The sequence below is a fragment of the Triplophysa rosa genome, linkage group LG7 (assembly GCF_024868665.1).
Source record: "Triplophysa rosa linkage group LG7, Trosa_1v2, whole genome shotgun sequence".
NCBI lineage: Eukaryota > Metazoa > Chordata > Actinopteri > Cypriniformes > Nemacheilidae > Triplophysa > Triplophysa rosa.
The window spans coordinates 16,943,904-16,966,711 of NC_079896.1; the positions used below are offsets into that span (position 1 = coordinate 16,943,904).

At 38.9% G+C, this 22,808-nt stretch overlaps 1 protein-coding gene across 1 annotated transcript in view; it reads right to left on the reverse strand.

Moving 5' to 3' along the window:
- tomm70a (translocase of outer mitochondrial membrane 70 homolog A (S. cerevisiae)) overlaps positions 1–20,656 on the reverse strand; it is a 76,680-nt gene extending 56,024 nt beyond the window's left edge. The window contains exon 1 of the mRNA XM_057338104.1: positions 20,367–20,656. Coding sequence (XP_057194087.1) covers positions 20,367–20,603 — 237 coding nt within the window. The 5' untranslated portion in view covers positions 20,604–20,656. The remainder of the gene's footprint in view (positions 1–20,366) is intronic.
- Between the last annotated feature and the right edge of the window lie 2,152 nt (positions 20,657–22,808).

The following is a 22,808-nucleotide window of genomic DNA, read 5'->3' on the forward strand; positions in this document are numbered from 1 at the left end:
TTTCGCGTATGTTCCTTAAGATGTCGCAATCACTCGTGCTGATACATTTAAAACAAAACAAATTCAAATAAAAAGTGGGAGAGGGGGACGGATCATGGCGGAAGCTCACGGTAGCCAATGGACCCCAGAGCCGGCTAAATTAAAGTCTGATGTGTGGAAGCACTTAATGTTTAAAAGCAATGACGGCAAAGGTGAAGTCGACAAAACAACTGTCGTTTGAAAGTTGTGCCCGCAAGAGCTACGATTTTGCAACAACACAACAAACCTACGAAACCACCTGTCAAGATGTCACCCTGACGTGATATCTGGTTCATGCGATTCTGGACAGCAACGGCTAGACATTGCTTTTGCCTGCAAATTACAGTCAGATTCACCTCACACTAAGAAAATAACTAACGCTATAGTAATGCTGATTTGCAAGGATTTACGCCCAAACGCCATAGTCGAGAAAGAGGGCTTTCACAATCTTATCAATGTTTTGGAGCCGAGATACGCAATGGTGACACGCAAGGAGAGTTTCAGTTCCAAGAATATATACTTAAATGTGGATTCCATGCCTGCAAAACTAGCATTTTAATCTAAGTACTGATAACTAATCGATATTGAATCGAATCGAAATTGAATCGAAACCATATAAATAAGAATCGAATCGCCAATTTTGTCGCAAAACCCAGCCCTAATAGTTACCATGCTAGGCACTATTCTCATAACGAATTGAGTGTAAGTTAGTGATTGCACCTATTACACAAAGCACAACACCTGATCGTGAGTGTTTACGAAAATATAACTATAGAAAAGTATTATTTTCGTTGGTTACTTAACACATTCACGGCCATGCGTTGTGTTTTGGGTGACTGCAAATGTGCTATGTAGCCAACGTTAGCACGCTAGCTGCTATGTAGCTAGCACGCTTTGCGCTAACGGCTAACAACCAGCTGCTACCTTAATAAATAATAGTATATAGGGCTGCACGATTCTTGCTAAAATGTGAATCACGATTTTTCTCCATGCAAATTGAGATTAGGGCTGTCACGATTATGAAATTTGATTGACGATTAATTGTCTAATAAATCATTGCGATTATGGCGATTAATTGTCTGTTTTAGGGCTTTGACGATTATGACGATTAATTGTCTGTTTTTGAGCTTTGACATTTAATTCTCATACATTTTTGATTCAGCGATTGAAACAACCATATTGTTCTGAATATAAGACTGTGTTTTTTTCTTGGAAATACATCGGAAAAAATTGGGTCATCATATATTTAAGGTTTAGGCTTTTACCTGACTACAATAAAATTTAACTTGTGTGTTAGTGAAATTTTGGTAGACTGGTTTTCACACTGAGATTTGCTTAAATAATATCAAATTGTACTGCAGGTAATTTGTATATGGTTGAGTTTTTTTTAAGTGATTGTGTTGTGGTGGTACATTTTACAAGTATTACCATGCTTAAGTAGCAATATATACACTAAAATATGCAATATGCAGATGCACTACAGCTCCCCCTAGTGTCTCCTATAGAGATGTGCAATAATCGCGATGATCTGAAACCATCGCGATGAGATCAAACAATATCTGTCAAACATATATGTGCTGCTTCTGCTGCTCACTGAACAGAGAAAATGCAGAGAGAGACATTTTTCCTCTCACTGAAAGCTATATTTATCCAAATAGATGCTATTTTATGAGGGAAAAACTCTGTTAAGACGGCACCACTGCGCGCCTGTGTGTGTGTGTGTGCATATGCACCTCGAGTCTCTGATGACCTGCACGCGCGTTTTGCAAAACTGACCAGGCATTTGAGAGTAAGATAATGAATAGGAAACACACGTCCCTTCGCGATAGCCTACCTCCTGCCTCTCACGATCACGTTCAGTCCATTAACGATCACATTCTGATGAAAGGAAATTATAAACAGGGAATTACAAATCAACATTATTGTAATCCGTCAAAATTACAGATTGCCTTAAGATTTTTCCATCACTGATAAAAAGAGAATTTTTGGATAACGCGATCTCTGCAGCTGAGTGCGCTTGAGCTGCGGAACTGTCCCGCTCTCTCTTAGCGCTAGCTAACTTTGAAAACTACTCACACTCCTTTACGTGACTAACCTTCAAATGTCTGATGAGGTTGGTGATGTTAAAAGGTTTTGGGTGTGTACCGCCTATAGGAATTTGCTTGGTACACACGTTGCAAATTGCTAATGTATTGTCTTTTTCACACACCTTGTAGAATTGCAAGACCGGTGAAGCCATTTTCGTAAAACATAAAAAAGGTCACGTTGCAGATTGCTAATGTATTGACTTTTTCACACACATTGTAGAATTGCCAGACCGGTGAAACCATTTTCGTAGTGCATAAAAAAAGGTCTCGCGCATTTTGCGTCATCTGATATGCTTTTCTGGATCGGCCATTTTAGAGACCGCCGATCATACTTCCCAAACTGATTATCGGCCGATTGTGATCAGCGACCGATCAATCGGAGCACCTCTAAAGTATACTACAGTTGATCAATTTAGCATGTTAAACGGTGCAACACATTCACTCATACAGCCGCATCACGGAAATCATAGGGCTCTAGATATAGGCTATTTAACTCAATGCAGCCGGAAAACGAGTTTCAATCACAAAATAGACTAAAACTAAGTAAATTAGCAGTGCGCCATCGATTAACATCACACACAAACAAGCAAAAGGACAAACACACTTCACACAAACAACCCGCTCTGTCTGATGCACTTGCAAAACTGTATCGCACTCATGAGACCTCGCAGAACATCGAGAGTGATTCGAAAGCATCTTGCGGTGCTTCAAACTAGCCGGGCTTCCATCCAAACTTGCAGTCACGTGACTTTTTGGAGTAATTTATTCAGCAAATGCGTTTCCATCTTACATTATTTGCATTATACCTTTTTCGCAAAAATGAAAAACCACCTCAAGTGATCGTAACATTTTTTTCGTGAATTAAGGGTTTTTAATTCGAAATTTGGCGTTTCCATCACTCGTTTCTGATGCGAAACTTAAAAATGCGAAAAAAACCAGACTCATGGAAACCCACTCTGTGCAGCGCTGAACGATGCCAAACGCACCTCTTGTTTTAGACGACAGACAAGATCATGATCCTCGTGATTCCGTTGAAAAGATCGATCGCGATTTAAGATTGTCAGAAGATTTGTTTTATACTGGACAGTTTCTTTCAAGGAAACTGTCCCAGACGATCATAGATATCATCAATACAGCCCTTATTACCAAATAAAGTCATCTCAGTTTTATCTTCATTCAATTGAAGGAAGTTATTAGTAGGGCTGCAACTAACGATTATTTTAATTGTCGACTAATCTAACAATTTTTTTTCGATTAGTCGACTAACCTAACGGTTTTTTTTATCTAATAAAGATTTTTTGGATTACTTTATTAATCCTTTGGCAAACTTTACAAATAAACAATACGTTCTAGTATTTTCTTACATTATAAAGCAAATCATACTTTTTACTCCACTACATCTTATAAATAAATATTGTTGTTTTAACATTTTAATCCGTGTCTACATTAAAATCACTATCTTCTTTTAATTAAGTAGTTTTAATTTTAAAAGTAAAAAAGACTGATTTTTTATGTACTTAAGTACTGTATTAAAGGTAAAAAATAAAATAAACTTAGCTCTGTATACTGTGGTAGGCTACATGAGACCAGTTTTTCCAATTGCTTCCATTGTTTCCCTCATCTGTAGGTCGCTTTGGATAAAAGCATCTGCTAAATGACTAAATGTAAATACATTTAAAAATGTGTTTATGAAATACTAGAGCATGATATATGCTCTCTATTTTTTTCCTCCAAGTAATATCCGACTCTATTTTCAGTCTCATAATGTAATTGAGTAAAAGTAAAAACACTACTATCTGTCTCTGTTTATTGTACAAAACTAGCACCGTATAAAAGACTCTAATGCAGAGTGGCGTTAAAGCAAGCCTGCGCACCCTGAACTCAGAATAATGCGCTTAATACATTCGCTTCGTTATTTACAGTTATGCGCATGCGCATCCCAGACGCACAATGATGCGCTTAAAGCACCTACTCTTTCTGAAGTCCCGGGGATCATTTTGCTCCCCAAAGTAAATAATAGTTAGAACACAACGAGAAGAGATGATATGTTACATGTTTAACACAGTGTGTTGCACCAATCAGAACAGTTTACAGTTAAATCAGACCGCTAAAATATTCAGACCGCTTCTAGTGCTTCGAATAAGCTAAGCTACACTCAGCGAGTAACGTTAACTCAGAGTCTCTAGCAAAATACATTTTAAACAAAACCATAGACTATCATCTTGTCATTATGAAGAATAATGAAAACATTGGAATATCTTGGAAAGTGTAGCGTCCTGACCGTCACCGTACACACGCATACTAACTGTAGATTGACAGACAGCACCAGCGGAGGTCAGAGTTTCTTAATTATGCTATATTGGTTTATTCCTCGCATAAAGCTATTGAATGACACTTACACTAGTAAAATAGCGTTCATGTAAATCATTATGTAAAGCGTGGGGGGAATTCCTCCGTCCATTCACTAACTTACTGCGTCCGAGGCTCTCGATCGCTGTTTGTCGGGTTTATTATACTTTCTCTTGTTCTGCTGATTAACTTACACACGCCCGGAAACAGAAACTGCTATTACAGCAGATAAACGTAAATAATACAACACGTCGATGCATTTCACGCACATCGACGCGTCGTTGCAGCCCTAGTTATTAGCCAGCCAACACTTGACCTCTGTCAGACGTTCACGCAGAGATTTCAAAGCGCATTCATCACCCTGTTTCAATGGTAGGGATGCACGGAATGACAGAATATGCTGTTACCGCAGAATAAAATGTCAACCGTAAGAGATTTTTCTATTCCGTTTATTCTGTGGAATGTAAATAAGTAGGCGTGGTTAACTCAGAGCTCTGCAAATTGGGAGTTATGATGAAAAAACATGTGAATTAATGAACCCATAACAAAGACCACATTCACACTGCTACCAAAATCCGATTTTTTTTGCTCATATGCGACCCAGATCTGTTTACTGCATGACAGTGTAGCGGTTTTAGCTAACGTTATTATATTGATGAGCAAAGCTCAACAAATATGGTTCTCCACCAGATCTTTCAAGATCATATCCATGAAATGAGTTATTTAAAGCATCAATTTCAGTCAAGGAATTAGTTTAGTTTAGTGATCAAATATACATATTTTACGGTCTCTGATTAGTAATATAAAGCATAACAATACTTGTATGCATTCGTCCAGCAAATGCCTCAATGATATTATATACTTTACATTATCTCATGGCCATAAGTAACGTGACTTTACCAAACAGGATTTAGAGCAAAGGTAGCGTAAATCGAAACACAGTACAAGGGAACAAGTCTGTGAGCGTGAATACAGAAAACCCATCACAATGAATATATATGGTTGTTTATTAAACTCTACTCTACATGATAACAAAAACAATGACGATCGCATAAAACAAACAAATACATGAAACACAAATGCGCTTGGAAGCGCGGAGGGAGAAAGAGTGAGAAGAGAGAGAGAGAGAGAGAGAGAGAGAGAGAGAGAGAGAGAGGGCATGCCATGGCAGCGATTTCTGAACACCAATAAAAATCATCTTTAACAAAGTGGCACAGACTTAACGCAGCTATTCTATAGCTCAGGTCTCAGCTATTCTGAGACCGGAGGAAGACACGAAGCCGGAAGAGAAGAGAGGACGAAAAGACAAGAGGAGGTTTTCAGAGCACGCTCGATATTTAACCTCATGAGAGGGCATGCCCACCTGAGTTTGAATCGACCAATCAGAGTTGAGCAGGGAAGAGGTTCTTTGTCCACTCAACAGCTAATTTGCATCTTTATGACCTCCTGGCAACTTTACAAAATATCATTCCCAATTATAACATAATGAAAAGAAAGTGTTCTATGGTCACACAATGTATATATACAATGAGGAATTGTAAAGACAAACATTTAGATATAAAAAATGGACAGGTTTGAATTGCAACAAGTCATGATTCATTCAGATGGAACGCATACAAACAAAGCCTGAATTAAACTTGTATATCTAACGGTGACAGACTATTTAAAATGGCACGAGCACCAACACAACCTAGATAGTTAGATATACAGTATATATAGAAAAGGAGAGTTTAATCACATAAGTTCCTATTGTCAGGGACATTTCTCTGGTTAGCCTCAGATGTTAAGTTAGAGATGAGACAGAGACTTCTCACCAATTCTTTGAAGCATTGGGGTTGTAAATATCCAACACAGAGACTTCTCACCAATTCTTTGAAGCATTGGGGTTGTAAATATCCAACAGAGAGACAAAATGTTATCAAAACTCTAAAACCAGACCCCTGGAGCCAGGTTTTTGCTATGGTCTTTTGATGATGATAGCAAAAGAAACCAGGACAAAAGGGAGTGGGGGTTGCTGGCTCGTCTTTCAATGACTCCGACCATTTGGTTTATGCTAGATTCTCTACAACAGTGTGAACAGGACTAACCACATGGAATCCGATCTTTTATAATCTGACCTGAGCCACTTCCATATGTGGTCCTAAATCATATACAGGTCTGATGTTTCGCAATGCGACCTCAGTCTGAACTAGGGGTGGGAATCGCAGGGTACCTCCCGATATGATTCGATACGCGATACAGGGCTCACGATACGATAATATCACAATGCACCGATTCTGCGATAATCGATATATTGCTTGGCAATTCTATAACAATACATCACGACATCTGTAAATGAAAGGAAAAAAGGATCTATTAGATGAGCATTTTTAGTGTGTTGCGACTCTCTGTCTTTAGGTTTGTTTATACTTGTATACTACTGCACTTGTCTTTGGACTGTGAGTCTCTGGTGACTCCACACGCGTCTCCCAAAACAGGGGTTTGCGGCACGTCACGTCAAAGCGCTCACGCTATGAGGATCATCGCGCATTTCAACACAAGTTTCGCCTCGGCTCGCTTAAAGTTTAACTTTATTAAAACTATTTACAGATTTACAAAACAATTTTGACTTCTGAAATACGTGAGAATGAGTTTTTTTAATATGCACACGCAGATACCTGCACCCCTGCACGAGCACTGCGGGGAGAGCACCGAGTTAACCACGCCTACTTAATTATAATCACTACGAAATCCAAAGTGCGCCCAAACTTTTGATTTAAAAGACGCTGGCGCATCTCTAATTTGTTGTTGGTCCGCCATTATGCTCGTATTTCTTCTCCGCTGTGAATTACAATTTCCGTTCATCTGACCATCCGTAATCTGGGAGCATCACCACAAGAAATATGTGGGTACTGCCGTTCTGGTAAGCACAGTGTAACAGTGCAGGTATGAATTTAGATATTTTGTATTTGAAAAAAAATCGATACTTTGTGCCAGAGTATCGATAACGTCTCGCGGGCTGAAATGTCGCGATAAATCGCCATATCGATTTTTTTCCCACCCCTAGTCTGAACGGTCATATCGGAATTCATTCAACTTTTGCATCATTGTAGATCGACATGCGTCACAATTCTGTGCTGATTTAAAGCTTCACACGCTATTCTGTTGACGGAAGTGCACTTTACAGCTCGGTTGCCAAACATTAAGCATCAGATTATAAACATAAGCCCTTGCACTGTCTACCGCACGTGAGCCGTTATAATAAGCAATTTTGCCACTGGATACAGCGCGATGCAATATGACAAACGCATTAATGGTGTCTATTGTCTTTTATCGCTTTGCATCCACCACTCGTGTGCGTGTTGACACGGTTGTAAAACAGAAGCTTTAGGTGTGTTCTACTCCATGCTGGGATGTGCAAACCAGCATGTGCACAGCCAAAGAGCGGACTGCTCCAGGAATCACGCTGCGAGAACAACCCGCTCAGCACCGCATAAAGTCAAACACACCCGCTGACTTGACCCTTGCTTATTTCTGTATGAAAACGTGCTGTGTGTTATGTGTTATTGTTGTTTTGCGCATGCGATTCAGTTTATAACCATCACCAGTTCACACTGGAGAATCTGATATTGGCCACATTTTAAAAATAGTGTGAACAGCCGAACAAAAAATCAGATCTGAGCAAAAAATCGGAAATGAGCATTAAGGCTTGCAGTGTGAACGTACTGAAAGTAACAAATCAAATACTCGTTTGACCATCTTTCAGTCTGTAGTTTTCAATTTGTCGCAATAAACAATGAGGTGTCACGCAAATCGCAAGTCCAGTACAGTGTACCAAAGGGCTCAGTCTAAGGGCCTCTGCTCTTCGCATTATACATGCTACCTCTAGGAGATATAATAAAGTGACACTGAGTTAGCTTTCACTGTTATGCTGATGATACTCAACTTTATATTTCCTCGAAGCCTCATGAAACACAGCAGTTCCACCAAATAATGAAATGCATAGGTGATATAAAAAACTGGGTGAGTAACAACTTTTTATTACTGAACTCGGACAAAACAGAAGTGTTACTTATTGGACCGAAAACCGCCATACGTAACAACCAAGAATACTGCTCAACTATTGACGGATGTTCCATAAAACCCTCATCGTCAGCTAAGAATTTTGGCGTTCTATTCGATAGTAATCTGTCATTTGAGAGCCACGTCGCCAACACCTTTAAAATTGCGTTTTTTTATTTTAAGAATATATCTCAACTACGTCATATGCTGTCAATGTAAAATGCAGAGAAGTTAATTCATGCATTCATGACATCAAGACAAGATTACTGGTGGTTGCCCTGCAGGCTTATTACAAAAACTCCAACTGGTCCAAAACACAGCAGCTCGAGTTCTTACACGTACAAAAAAGTATGAACATATTAGCCCAGTTCTGTCAACCTTGCACTGGTTACCTATAAAGCATTGCATTAACTTTAAAATCTTGCTTATTACCTATAAAGCCCTAAACTGCTCCTCAGTACTTGAGTGAACTTCTCTTGTATTACAGTCCTTCTTGTGCATTACGCTCTCAGGCATCCTGTCAGTTGGTAATACCTACTTGGAGTATCAAGAGAAGATTGATCGAAAATGTTTACCAGATTCCCATCACTTACAGAGTGAAGGTTTAGGTGGTTAACACCACGAACGGCAGACCGCCTTACAGGAACCATCCGCGAAGACTGGGACATCAAAACGGAAGACTGAAAGACCGGCACAAGATATGAAAATCTCATGTTCACCTCCGCGATCTCCGCCACGGAGAACGGTGGACTGATAAACGGAAACCTCCCAATTTTCTTTGATCTCACGAGGCCCCCAGTGTGCTTCCCACGTTTCCTTCGACATTTCCTCCACAAGCACAGACAACCAGGCAGGTAACAAACCTTCCTCAGCGAGCTGGCACAGGCACATACCAGTTATACGGATACCAGTCTACTCTGGTATCGCGAAACAAACTATCGGAAACCGCCAACTGGATATTCAATAAAGTTAGGCGATCATACACCAGAGGGGAGCAAACAGAGCACGTAATAAAACAAACAAGGATCAAAAATACTAAAACAGGTAAGGACAGACTGTGACGGCAAGCCAGCAAACATCCTGGCGCCATCTTGGAAACATGTGAGCATCCGGCGCATGTGCGTAGTCTTTTATTGTATTAATGATAAAATATCAGAAATTGTATCATTTCTTTTAGCACTGAATTTATGTTCAAATGTAGACACCCTGCTACATTATTAAATCATTTATATATGCATGTATACATTTCATTCTACGAACTAAATTGGCCCCTAACAGAAAGGTTTGTAATACGAGTCCAATGGTGTAACCAGTTACACTATTTGACTTTTCGATTTAAAATCAAGTTTGACAGTCATAAATGGACACATGTAAACACATATGGCATTACATGGAATATTTCAAATGAAATTTTTAAAGTTAATACTCATTTTATAATGACTATGAATTTTTTATATATTGCTGGGGTCATACCATTTGACATGTATACCTAAGAATACCTCACCACACCCTAAAAATGTCAAATTATCTAACTTTTTAAAAAGAGTTTCTAACATTTGCATGCAGCTGTTAACGTCACCAGGGGCATGTTCAAGCTCAAACCGGTGTGCAACGTTTTGCTACGGTTTCCGCATTGAACAACATCATTCCTGGAAACGGTGTGCAACGGAGTTTGAGATACGTATTCTCTTGTTTGGTGGGTGTGTCAAAAATGTCAGCCCAACCAGCAGCAACATGTATATAACCCACGCCGGTATTAAAGAGACAGCTCGCACAATAGGTTCAAGTAAAGTCGTTTACAAATGTGTCCGCTGCAGCCCGTTATACGGTCAAGGCTCTAGAATGCGACCAAAATGCTCACAAATGCGATCATTTTTATAACGTGCGAGGTAAAATTTCATAGGGTCACATTGGTGCGAGTGCGTAAAACTAATTTTTGATTAGTGCAGGAAAGAGAACTCCCTCTGTCTCCAAACTAAAGTGTTTGACTTCATTCGGTGTTGCGCAGACCGAACAGCATAAAAGCATTGTGGGACAGAGTGCTCCATATGATTTTAAAACGCTCTCATGGAACATTGATGTCATATTCCGATCGTTCTGCGCAGCGCTTAATGAAGTCGAACACATTGGTTTCTGAACCGTCTCTCTCCCTCACACTTTAATCAAAAGCAAGGTCGGAAGACAGAATCCATGTTTCACGCAATCGGATAATATTTTTACCTGAATTGCAGCTGGGTGTGAATGTGCTCAAAAACATGTTGCCTTTTTTTCCATGACAAGTGTTCGTACATGCAGCTGAAATAAAGGAAATATCCTATCCAGTGAAATGTTTTCCTTGTGCACAGTGCACAGGACGGACATTAGCCTAGCCGAGCACTGACAAAAGCCAAAGATGGGGGTAGGGGTGTGTTTGTTTTGGTGATTTGAACATCAACAACGGCTAGAGAAACCGGACTTTAAACATGTATTTATACCGATTTCACCAGGCTGCGAAAATTCTTCAAAAAGAACACAAAGAATGGCCTTCTCAGCTGCCATAGTTGCAACTCTTGCGTCATCAGAACTAGGGATGCACCGAATGTTCGGCCACCGAAAATGTCGGTGCATCCCTAGTTTCACATATTCGGCCGAATATGTGAAGTGGCCGAATAAATTTTACCGAACATGACTCGTGATACGATCAAGCAGCAACCAGCGCAGAGAGAGAGAGAGAGAGAGAGAGAGAGAGAGAGAGAGAGAGAGAGAGACGGAGAGAGAGAGAGAGAGAGAGAGAGAGAGAGAGAGAGAGAGAGAGAGAGAGAGAGAGAGAGAGAGAGAGAGAGAGAGAGAGAGAGAGGGAGAGAGAGAGAGAGAGAGAGAGAGAGAGAGAGAGAGAGAGAGAGAGAGAGAGAGAGAGACAGAGACATGCGTGCGCTTTATTACTGCCGCAAACATTTTGGCAGTGTGTGTGTGTGTGTGTGCGTGTGTGGAGCATTTTAAAGTGTCAGAGAAAGACACAGCACGGGACTTGCCGCACGGAAGTAAATTTCCGAATGAAAGCGTCTTTACCGGTCGGCAGGGGCGTAGCAAGCTTTTCAAAAGTGCGGGGGATGGATGTGGTTTGTTAACAATAAAAACGATGAATACAATGACAGAAGGTTACAAAAGGTATAACATACAAGATATAAAAAGCTTCCCATTTAAATGAGTGATACTAGAAAAGTATAAAAACACACTCTGTGGTAAGCTTGATAGTGAAATGGGTCTGACAGGACTGTGACTGAGACTGATCAATTTTGCTTACTTGCGCCTTGAAAGGGGGAGATAAAAAAAACACACAAAAAAACACCCACACAAAGCTTTTTCTCTGGTGGTATAAATAATATAACAATTTACTGTTTTTAAACATTAAAATAATATACACTTTTCTTTCATAGTTCTTCAACAGGTATGCAAACAATGACATCATTTCTCACTTTTTTCTCCTCCACAGGTACAATCAAACACAACAGGTAAGTATCCACAAAACTATTCTAGTGTTGTCAAAAGTACCGGTACTTCGGGTCCAAGTCGGTACCTAAAAATAAAAAAGTTGTCGGTACCTAATTTTCATAAGACCCGGTACCACCGAGTACTGATGCTCTGTCTGACAGGTTGTCAGTCGGAAACTTTTTTACGCAATAAGACGTGATGAGCGGATATGAGCGGATAAGCGCGGCTCCGATCCACAAGAGAAATACTTCAGATTAAAGTCATATCACGAAGATACAGAAATACTTCAGATTAAAGTCATATCACGAAGAAAACGAACAGAGTTTTGTGGTGAAACGAGGAAGCATCCGGATTTAAGTTTACAAGTTCAAGTAAGTTTCAAATTCTGTTCGCGTTTGTTGTATCATATGTTAAATTTAAAGGTTACGTTAAAATAAACGTCCCTGTTTGCGTGTTAATTTGTTAGCGCCAATGCTAATCCAGTCAAGTGTCCTTATTAACCATTTAATGCTTTTATAACTGTAATGGGGTAAAAGAAATGGGAGGACAGGGTGGGGTTTACAGTACCTATTTTATATAGGCCTATCTGCAATCTATGTGCTAGAAAACTATCATACTAACTGTATTACTAGTAATGTGTCTTGGATAACTTTATTAGGTTTAAAAAGCCACATTTAAACTAAAGAAAAATATATCTGTTGCATTTATTATTTCAATATACAGTTACCTTAATGTAAGTAATCTTGTGTAAATGCAGTATAAAAACAGAGGTTTGTTTTAATATTGCTTATGCATGTTTGTTCAGTCAGTTGACTTACTGAAGTTTATTCTATTTGTCTTCTACAGCAGCAGACTGAGGAGGATGTTCATCAGCATCAGCAGAGAGCAAACAACAGTTTCAGCAACAATTAACTTATACTTCATGTTGTACAAAATGGCATTGCTTTCTATACATTTATATTAACAATGAGCTTTATTAATAAAATTGTTTCAATTAGCATGTACTGGTGTTTTGCTTTGGTACCGAAATTGGTACCGAGAACCGTGGAATTTTACTGGTATTGGTACCGACTACTGAAATTTTGGTACCGTGACAACACTACAGCTAATCAACAAACAATGCTCAAAATATCAAAATCAATTGCACTGGCAATAAACCCATAAATACACTGCTTAACAATGACAATTTGTCCCTCCTCCTCGTCAATTCCCTGCCTTCTTCATCACAGTTACTTTATACATTGCATTCCACATACATAACCGAATTTAGCTAGCTGCTGAACAATATCCCAATTAGCAATTAGCATTAGTCCAAAAAACGAAATATAATACAGAAGACACTCGACATGTCAACAAAACAAACTGAACATCTTCCCAAACACATATCAAGCTTATTTAAAAACCTCGAAAGCATAAACACTCATTCAAAGTACCTAGAAAAGGGAGATGTAAATAACCATAACCATTAGTTCCCACCTCCTCAGCACGAGCTGAACGATAAATCTAACACACCAAGAGAGGCGGGACTTAAGGCAGAACAGCCAATCATCAGCTGGTCACACTCAAAGCCGGTGTCATGTTTGAGAGGGAGGGGAGAGGAGGCAGCCGCAGCAAGCGCAGACACAGAGCGGCCAGAGAAATGGAGGAGCGACTGCTGTAAGGCGTTTGTGCAACACTGTGGAAAAACTGCAGAAAAAGTGCGGGTGTTGAACCCTCTCACCGGGAAAAGTCCCCACGGGTGCGACGCCCCCGCCTGTCGGTAACTTTACTTCAGACGGATGCGGGCTGTCTGACAGTAGCCCCGCCGCTCGCGACATCTTTTGACATCATACAGTCGTTGCGTGCACACAGTTCCCTGTACTAAACAACTTGTCAAAGTATGTTCTGTGCACCTTCTGAGAGAACAGTGACAGTCAGCTTTTGTCGGCGGAGTTTGGAGGAGAGACGTGAACCGAAATGGTTGTCAGTCAGCATCCGTCAGAATTGCTTGCATTGGATGTTTTTTTTTCTCAAATCATTTTGCAATGTAGCCTATAATAATCCAACAGTTTTAGTTTATTCGTATTTTTAGCTTATGGCCTAATGTGGAATGACAGTTTTTAATTAACTGTTTTGTTGTAGGGGTACAGAGTAACTTACATGACATTATTTTAGCAGTCAGTTATAGGCCTAATTAATATAGGCTATTCATGAAGGGAGAGGGCTCAATTTTTTGTTTGAATTTACTTTGTTTTGCTCAATTTTATATTAAGTTGTATTGTATTTTATTGAAAAACAAGACAAAATATAAAAAGCACATTTTGACTATTCAGTTTGTGCAATAGTGAAAAAATGGCTTAATAAATAGAAGAAATGCAAAAATCCATGTTTGGTGTTCGGTATTATTCGGCCTTCGGCCAAGTGTTTCACATCATGTTCGGCTTCGGCCAAGAATTTTAGTTTCGGTGCATCCCTAATCAGAACAGGGTGTTCAACGCACCACCGTTTCAGTTTAAAAAGCTTTTTGCAACGTTTTGTCGGGGCTGAACCCAACCCAGGGGTTCCTCTCTGTGATCTCATTTCCTGTCACGTCTTCTTGCACAACATTAACAAAATTGCTCCATGAATGGTTTTTACACCACGCTGACATTTCATGAATATGACTTGACTGACATGATATCCCAAATTAATTATACTATTTAGAACAATGGTGTTCCGCTCACTTTTATTTACTTTTAAATAGAACTAATGTACGATTATGCCAAGCTAGCTTAAAGGGGTCATATGGCGGAAATACGTGTTTTTCTGTGTCTTTGGTGTGTTATAAGTTGCCCATGCATGTATTAGACACGTAAAATTGCTAAAATTAAAGTGTCGGAACAAAAGATGTATTTATCTAAAGGCGAATGCAAACCCAGACCTGCCTGAAACACCTCGTGTAACCACACTAGGGCTGCAACTAATGATTATTTTGATAGTCGATTAGTTGGACAATTATTTTTTCGATTAATCGATTAATCTGATAACATGTAATTACATCTTTTGCTTATAATAAGTAAATCAGATATGGGAAAAGTATACACAACTGAACTCATTAGCCTTCTCCCAAAATGTTGTGAATGTCTCCATAATTAACACACCTGGTGAGTTGATTCAGGTGTGTCATATTAGAAGCAACTGACAATAGTCTCTCCAAAAACGTGGGAGCGAGAGGAAGGTCGGCCAAGGAAATAATTTTTTTGTGCCACGAAAAGTGAGATATTTGTCATTCAAATGTAGTGAAGTACAGTAAAAAGTAAACAGAAAAAGTAATACTTCAGTACAAATACTCAAAAAGTGTACTTAAGTACAGTACTCAAGAAAATGTACTTCGTTACCCACCTCTGAACTAAATAAACCACCAAATCAGGGTATTTAGCCTATTATGTACTTTGCAAAGTGCAAACACAACAAATTGGGTTTTACTAATATAATCTTTAATTTTGTCATTTAAAACACCTCTCCTCTTTAAACTTTAAAACTGCGCAGCTTGAAGAGATGCATGCAGAACACGTCGGACTTTAAAACTGCGCACCTCGCGCTGTACGGAGAGACGCATGAACCGAGAGACACGTCTGACTTTAAACTGCGCAACTTGTCCCGCACGGAGACGCATCCACGGAGAGACACGTGTTACTTTCAAACTGCGCACCTCGTGCAGCACGGAGAGACACGTGTGACTTTAAAACTGCGCAGCTCATGCTGCACGGAAGGACACATCTAAAATGGTCATTTTAAAAGGGAAGAAGACGCGCTTGATTTGTAACTGCGCAGCTCGCAAGTGACGTCACAGACCAACTAATCGATAATGAAATTCGTTGACAACGAATTGCATTATCGATTTTATCAATTAGTTGTTGCAGCCCTAAACCACACCCCGACGAATGTACGTCACTTCGTAACATGATTTGACTTAAGACCGACCAAATATAAACGCAAGTGAGGTGGGCGTACTTTTAAATCTCATTGTATCGTCACCGCCTCAGCCATGTCGCACGAGGAGTAGGGCTGTCACGATTATGAAATTTGATTGACGATTAATTGTCTAATAAATCATTGCGATTATGGCGATTAATTGTCTGTTTTAGGGCTTTGGCGATTATGGCGATTAATTGTCTGTTTTTGAGCTTTGACATTTAATTCTCATTCATTTTTGATTCAGCGATTGAAACGACCATATTGTTCTGAATACAAGACTATGTTTTTTTCATGGAAATACATCGGAAAAAATTGGGTCATCATATATTTAAGGTTTAGGCTTTTACCTGTCAATAATACAACCACCAAATACTTGTAAATGAAGTAAATTGATCAGGTGTGAATTGAAGCCACCATTAAAATTTGATTTCAAATTTTTTCTCACTTGCAAGACTACAGTAAAATTTTACTTGTGTGTTAATGAAATTTTGGTAGACTGGTTTTCACACTGAGATTTGCTTAAATAATATTAAATTATACTGCAGGTAATTTGTATATGTTTTTTTTTTTTTTAAGTGATTGTGTTGTGGTGGTACATTTTACAAGTATTACCATGCTTTAGTAACAATATATACACTAAAATATGCAATATGCAGATGCACTACAGCTCCCCCTAGTGTCTTCTATAGAGATGTGCGATAATTGCGATGATCCGAAATCATCGCGATGAGGTCAAACAATCGCGATGAGACGATTATTTAATAATCGTGACAGCCCTAACGAGGAGACGCTGTGTGTTTTGTTGCGAAAAGAAAGACTCTTTGTTTGCCCTGCCAAAAGATGAGACAACTAAAAACTAATGGTTACATTTTATTTACAACACTGTTCCAGAAAAGTACAATCCGAATGTTCAAGTTTGTGCAGCGCATTTCACAGATGATCGCTTCATGAACGGAGAGATCAAGGCCTGTGTTCTGCCAATTTATGCATCCCTATCAAATTTTGCTACCTCCATAAAAATCAGGACTAACCCCTCCCCCAACCCAACCCTTACACCTAAATAACCCCTCCCCCAACCCAATCACAACACGAGGGTAGCACAAATTCCAACCATTAAAACTTCGCTGGCGCTTCAGATTCGCAACCTGCAAGTATATTTTTATTGTAAAAGACTTTGTTACGGACTAACGCGAGTTGAGTTTGTCATGTGTTTGCGATCTGCAAATGCAGACACGCGCGCAACGTGAAAAAAGACAACATAAGTCCTAATTATCAGTAATAATGTTCCCACTAGAGGCAACAAATGTCGTGTTTATAATGTCTTTTTATATTTAGTATTTATTTTGGGTTTATTGTCTTTGTTGAGTCGCGACGAGACGTGGCATAACACTGGTTGATCAAGAAGGGCAAAGCGCTTGTGTTATTTATACCAGTGGTTCCCAACCTGGGGTCGAGCTGACATGCTTTGAGGTTAAATAAAGCTGCATAAAATGTTCCACTAATCATTTTAAATAAAAATGTTTTTGTATGTTTTAAAAAAATCACGTGCTTACAATGCCAAGATAATGCAGTCAAAAATGGTTATATCTTGTATAAAATAATTATTAAAACAATTTCGGCTCCATCGGCAGACATTCACACGGGGCTTCGCGGTAGCTGGAAGCACTGTCATTGGCTGTTCTCACTATGAGACTCACATGAGAAACGTCCTCTGTCAGGCGTCTATGGAGGACTAAACCTGCAAAAATTATAAATAAATGAATGTATAAATAAATAAATAAATATATAAACGAATAAATGTAATAATATGAAAATAAATACAGGAATGAATGGTTTGATAAAACAAAATAATTCGTTTTAGCTATTATTGATCTTAGCTTTAACTTTTCTTTTCATTTTTTAAATTGATTTATTATTTTTTGTGTCCATTTTTAATTATTTTTAATTATTATTATTTTTTTATTTTTAGATTATTTTATTTATCATTTCCTTTTATTTTTACATTTATTTATTTATACGTTTATTTATTTTTATATTTATTTATTATCGCATGTATTTATTTCCATTTTTATTTATTTATTCTTGTATTTATTCTTACTTTTCTGTGTCTTGTATGATAATTAGATGGGTTGGTCTTGCCTACTATTGGTTCAGCGTAGATTGAAGCGTTTGATCGATTACTCTTGACTTGTTTTGGACTAACGTCACGTCACTCACTGATCGTTTGCTTCGTGTATAACGTTTATGGCGTGCGCACAATTAGCTAGAGAGTTACAGCATTTAGCCAATGAAGTCGATAACCATGCATCAAATGACTATGTGTCATTCAGATTAGATGCATTTATTGAGGATTTATTACAGATTGACAAATGACAAAATTCTTCAAAATCTGTGCGAGTCAGGGGGTGCTAAGGTGGTGACCAAGTTCCGGTTACAGGTCCTCTGCCAAAGAGGTGCATGAACGACCTCAGCAGATTCGTCGATTCTGAAAGCACAAGACGACTTGATATTAAGATGTCTAATAAACACAGACTTTCTTGTTACATGATTTTGACATTCTTGTTAAGATTGCAAATTATTGGTATGATCGCCCGTAACGGCTGAAGCGAGGTGAAAAAATAAATAAAGCGATTTGACACGGGATTCGTACCCATACAATAAAGCGAGGCAGCGTGTCACTACGGTAACAATCACACTAAGCTATTTCGCAATGCTAGCTGCTGCGGATCTTTGCAATAATATCAAGATGTCACACAACAATATGCAGCTGGATGAATCAAGGGAATATGCCCGTTTTAACTTGTGACCTCTGTGTTATTTATCTCTTATGGAATGTAGTTTACGAGTACCGTTTAGTAACCACGTCTTTTTAGAAGGAATGGTTTCCATTTGATGGCCCCTGTAGTGAAAGAACGATGCTCATTACTACCGTGTTAACTTGTGACTTAAGTTCACTATGTCTCAATTCATTTACATTATGTTACATCATGTTACATTAAATCTTTACGCTTTTTCTAACCGAAAGGCTGCTTATAACTATCACTTTGACAAAGCGTTAGCTTGCGACTTCGGTTTACAAGCTCATCTGTGTAGTTAAACCTTATTACATTTTGTGCTTTATGATTTTCACCAGTTGAACTGTAACACTACCATAGCACCCTCTGACTCGCACAGACTTTGAATGTGCTGCAAAGAGGCTAACAACCGAGGGAGAACTTTGTCATTTATCTCGCCGTCAATCTGTAATAAATCATCAATAAGTGCATCTAATCTGAATGACACATAGTCATTTGATGCATGGTTATCGACTTCATTGGCTAAATGCTGTAACTCTCTAGCTAATTGTGCGCCCGCCATAGTTACTTAACGTTATACACGAAGCAAACGATCAGTGAGTGACGTGACGTTAGTCCAAAACAAGTCAAGAGTAATCGATCGAACGCTTCAATCTACGCTGAACCAATAGTAGGCAAGACCAACCCATCTAATTATCATACAAGACACAGAAAAGTAAGAATAAATACAAGAATAAATAAATAAAAGTGGAAATAAATACATGCGATAATAAATAAATATAAAAATAAATAAACGTATAAATAAATAAATGTAAAAATAAAAGGAAAGGATAAATAAAATAATCTAAAAATAAAAAATAATAATAATTAAAAATAATTAAAAATGGACACAAAAAATAATAAATCAATTTAAAAAATGAAAAGAAAAGTTAAAGCTAAGATCAATAATAGCTAAAACGAATTATTTTGTTTTATCAAACCATTCATTCCTGTATTTATTTTCATATTATTACATTTATATATTTATTTATTTATACATTCATTTATTTATAATTTTTGCAGGTTTAGTCCTCCATAGGCGTCAACGTTCGTGTTAACATAAAAACCAAAAGGAAAAATAGCAGAGAAACGTAAATGCGGTGATTCTTCGTCAAAAATAAAGGAAAAGGTTTAGACGCTATGACAAAACCTTATTGCAATTTTTCACGCATGAAACGATTTTAATGTGGATATACACTCATTATATAGACAGGACACTGTCAACACAAGCAATATGAAGCGAATGTTTGTGATGAACCTGCCCGACTGCTGCTTCGCACTGCACAACACTATAATGTCTTAGAAATATGCTTGTTTTTTAAATATATCAATAGATGTTCAACAATTCTGCACGATTATACATGAACGTTGAATAAATTACCATTATGTAGAGTTATCAAAGTAAGAATAACAGACATTTATGTTTGACAACTCAGGTTTTAACACTTTAATTTTGAAACTCATTAGCTAAATTGCTACCCAGGCTAGTCTGTACCCTTGTCCTTGAAAGGAGTATACGGTGGATTTAAAATGTAAAATAAACATTTACGTGAATTAATAACAGGTCAAAATAAAGTAATGTGCTGGATTAAGGAAAGAGTGAATACATCTTTACATTTTGGCGTATTACCATGCTCTCCAGTCCCACACTGCTCGTGCCTTGCTGACCATGAACAGGGCTAGCGCTGCCTTCGGGAGTTTTCCTTTCTCCGTTTGTTTTCGCTTGCTTGTCTCTGCCGCGTCTTCGCCTCCAGAGGTACACAGCTCCAACGCCAAAGACTACTGGAGTCCCTACCATAAGTGCCAGCTGCCATCGGGAAAGTCCACTGCATGACTGAGGTTCTATAGGCTTCGACGCAGCCATCATCCAGCGACACGATGCTGCAGCAACAATCAGTTCCCTAGCAAACCAACTGAAGCTGCATTTTTAGGACCGCAGTCCCAGGACGTATTTCTAGGACCCTAGGTTTTTAGTGACAACGCCACCTACCGAATTAGAGGACCAGTGACAAGTAGTGATGGGCGTTTTTGAAACGTGGGCTGAAAGGGATACTTCACCCAAAAATGAAAATTCTGTCATAATTTACTCACCTTCGAGATGTTCCAAATCTGTACAAATTTCTTTGTTCTGATTAATACAAAGATATTTGGAAGAATGCTTATAACCAAACATATCTTGCCACCCATTGACTCCAAAAGTAGGACAAAAAACTTTCTGTATTCTGTTTAACACAAAAGAAGACATTTTGAAGAATGTAGGACAGCAAACAGTTCTGGGGCAGTTTTATGTAATATGTTCAATATTAAATCTATGATAATGCCGTAAGTAAGGGTGCGTTTACACTTGGCATTAACATGCGATCTCGGTGATCCGAACAAGCAGATCGGATCTTCAGACAATCAGGACACAGCGCGTTTACACTTGTCAACAAGTGGCTTCCACATCTGGATAACTGATCGGATCTCTATAGTTTCCCGCCCATTATTTTAATAAGCCTGCAATTTAAAAATAGCCCCGGTGCGGGGAGATTTCACACAACACGTATAACGGGGACGATGAGCATGTTACAGATTTGATACGCAGCCATGTTGAACTCGAGGCAGCGGTGGGAAGTAAACCGCGGTTAAAACGATTAATGATCTTATATGTGAAAGTATAAGCAGAGGACGTTTGTAAAATGACACAAGCTTTTGTACTTGAGCTGTGGCGGGTTTCACTAGCGCGCGCATACACACAGAGACTCTAACGGTGTTTTTAAACACATCATTTGTTTATTCATGTCACAGACACATAAAATAATCACATAAGTAGGCCGAAGTTCCTATGATCAAAAGCGACCACATACATCGTTCTCGTCTATTTGGGTTGGTTCGGCTGAAAGTGACAGCGCGTCGTTTCTTTGGTCTGCGCCCTAAATAGCGTGCTTACTGACATCAGCTATTAGCAACACTATAAAATCTTGTTTCTGTGTGTAAATGATATACGGTGTATTCAGAGCTCCGTTTCAAGCTGCCCGTCTGCCGCTTAATCTGTTTTCCGGGGACGGTACTTTCGAGTCAGATCCGTGGGCGTGGCTTGTTGGTTTTGACTAAATCTTTGGTGTTTCAAGTCTTACGAAACCTTTACCCTAACCCTACTCTAACCATCTAAACTACCTATGATTGTTAAAATTGATGAAAAAACACGTTTGGGTGATGACGTCAGACTCGAAACACCAAGGATTTAGTGAGAGCCGTACGAGACACAAGCGGCAGCAGCCCTCGGGGAACCGGAGAGTTGATTACGCCGTATAGGCTACAGTAAACACACACACGTATGTTAGAAACAAGCTGGTATAGTGTTGCCATTCGTGTCTGTGACATGAAAATAAACAAATGATGCGTTTTAAGCTGGCGCTGTGTGTGCGAGTCAACGCCATTCATGGCAGTCACAAATACAGCGATGATACAGCTGAAGTGGTCTAGTAAAACATCTTGTGTGATTTGACATAAATCCTCTGTAGGTTAAAGTATCCATGATAATTTCGTGGGAAAATGACGACTGTGCAACCTTCGGAAGCAAGAGTAAACGTTCCCCTGCATCGGTTTCGGACAGACGAGAGAATAATGATAGCGGGCGGGGTTTTCTGTGAAATTGTACCGGTAAATGTAGATAAACTGTCTGGATTGCGTTTACATTACACTGAGATCCGATCACAATGCGTCCTCGACTACCACTGGATCAGGACACGCTGATCGGATGACATTCCAATCAGAAGCGCGTTTACACTTATCTTTTCAATGTGTATGTGGACAACATCCAGATACAGGTCGCATGTTAATGCCAAGTGTAAACGCACCCTAAGTCCTTCCTGTCGCAACTTTCGCTACTCTGCCTTCTCTAAAAAAGTAACATTTTATCATAGTAAAATCTACATATCGTGCCCAACGAAAGTATTGTTTGGTGTGAAGCCATCAACGCATGCCCAGTATAGATGCAGATTAGATAAAGCTAGTTTAACTTGAAGTCGGTAGTTTGTCCGGATACTCCCGTATTTAATATTTCATTTATATGCATGTTAAATCCTTGTTT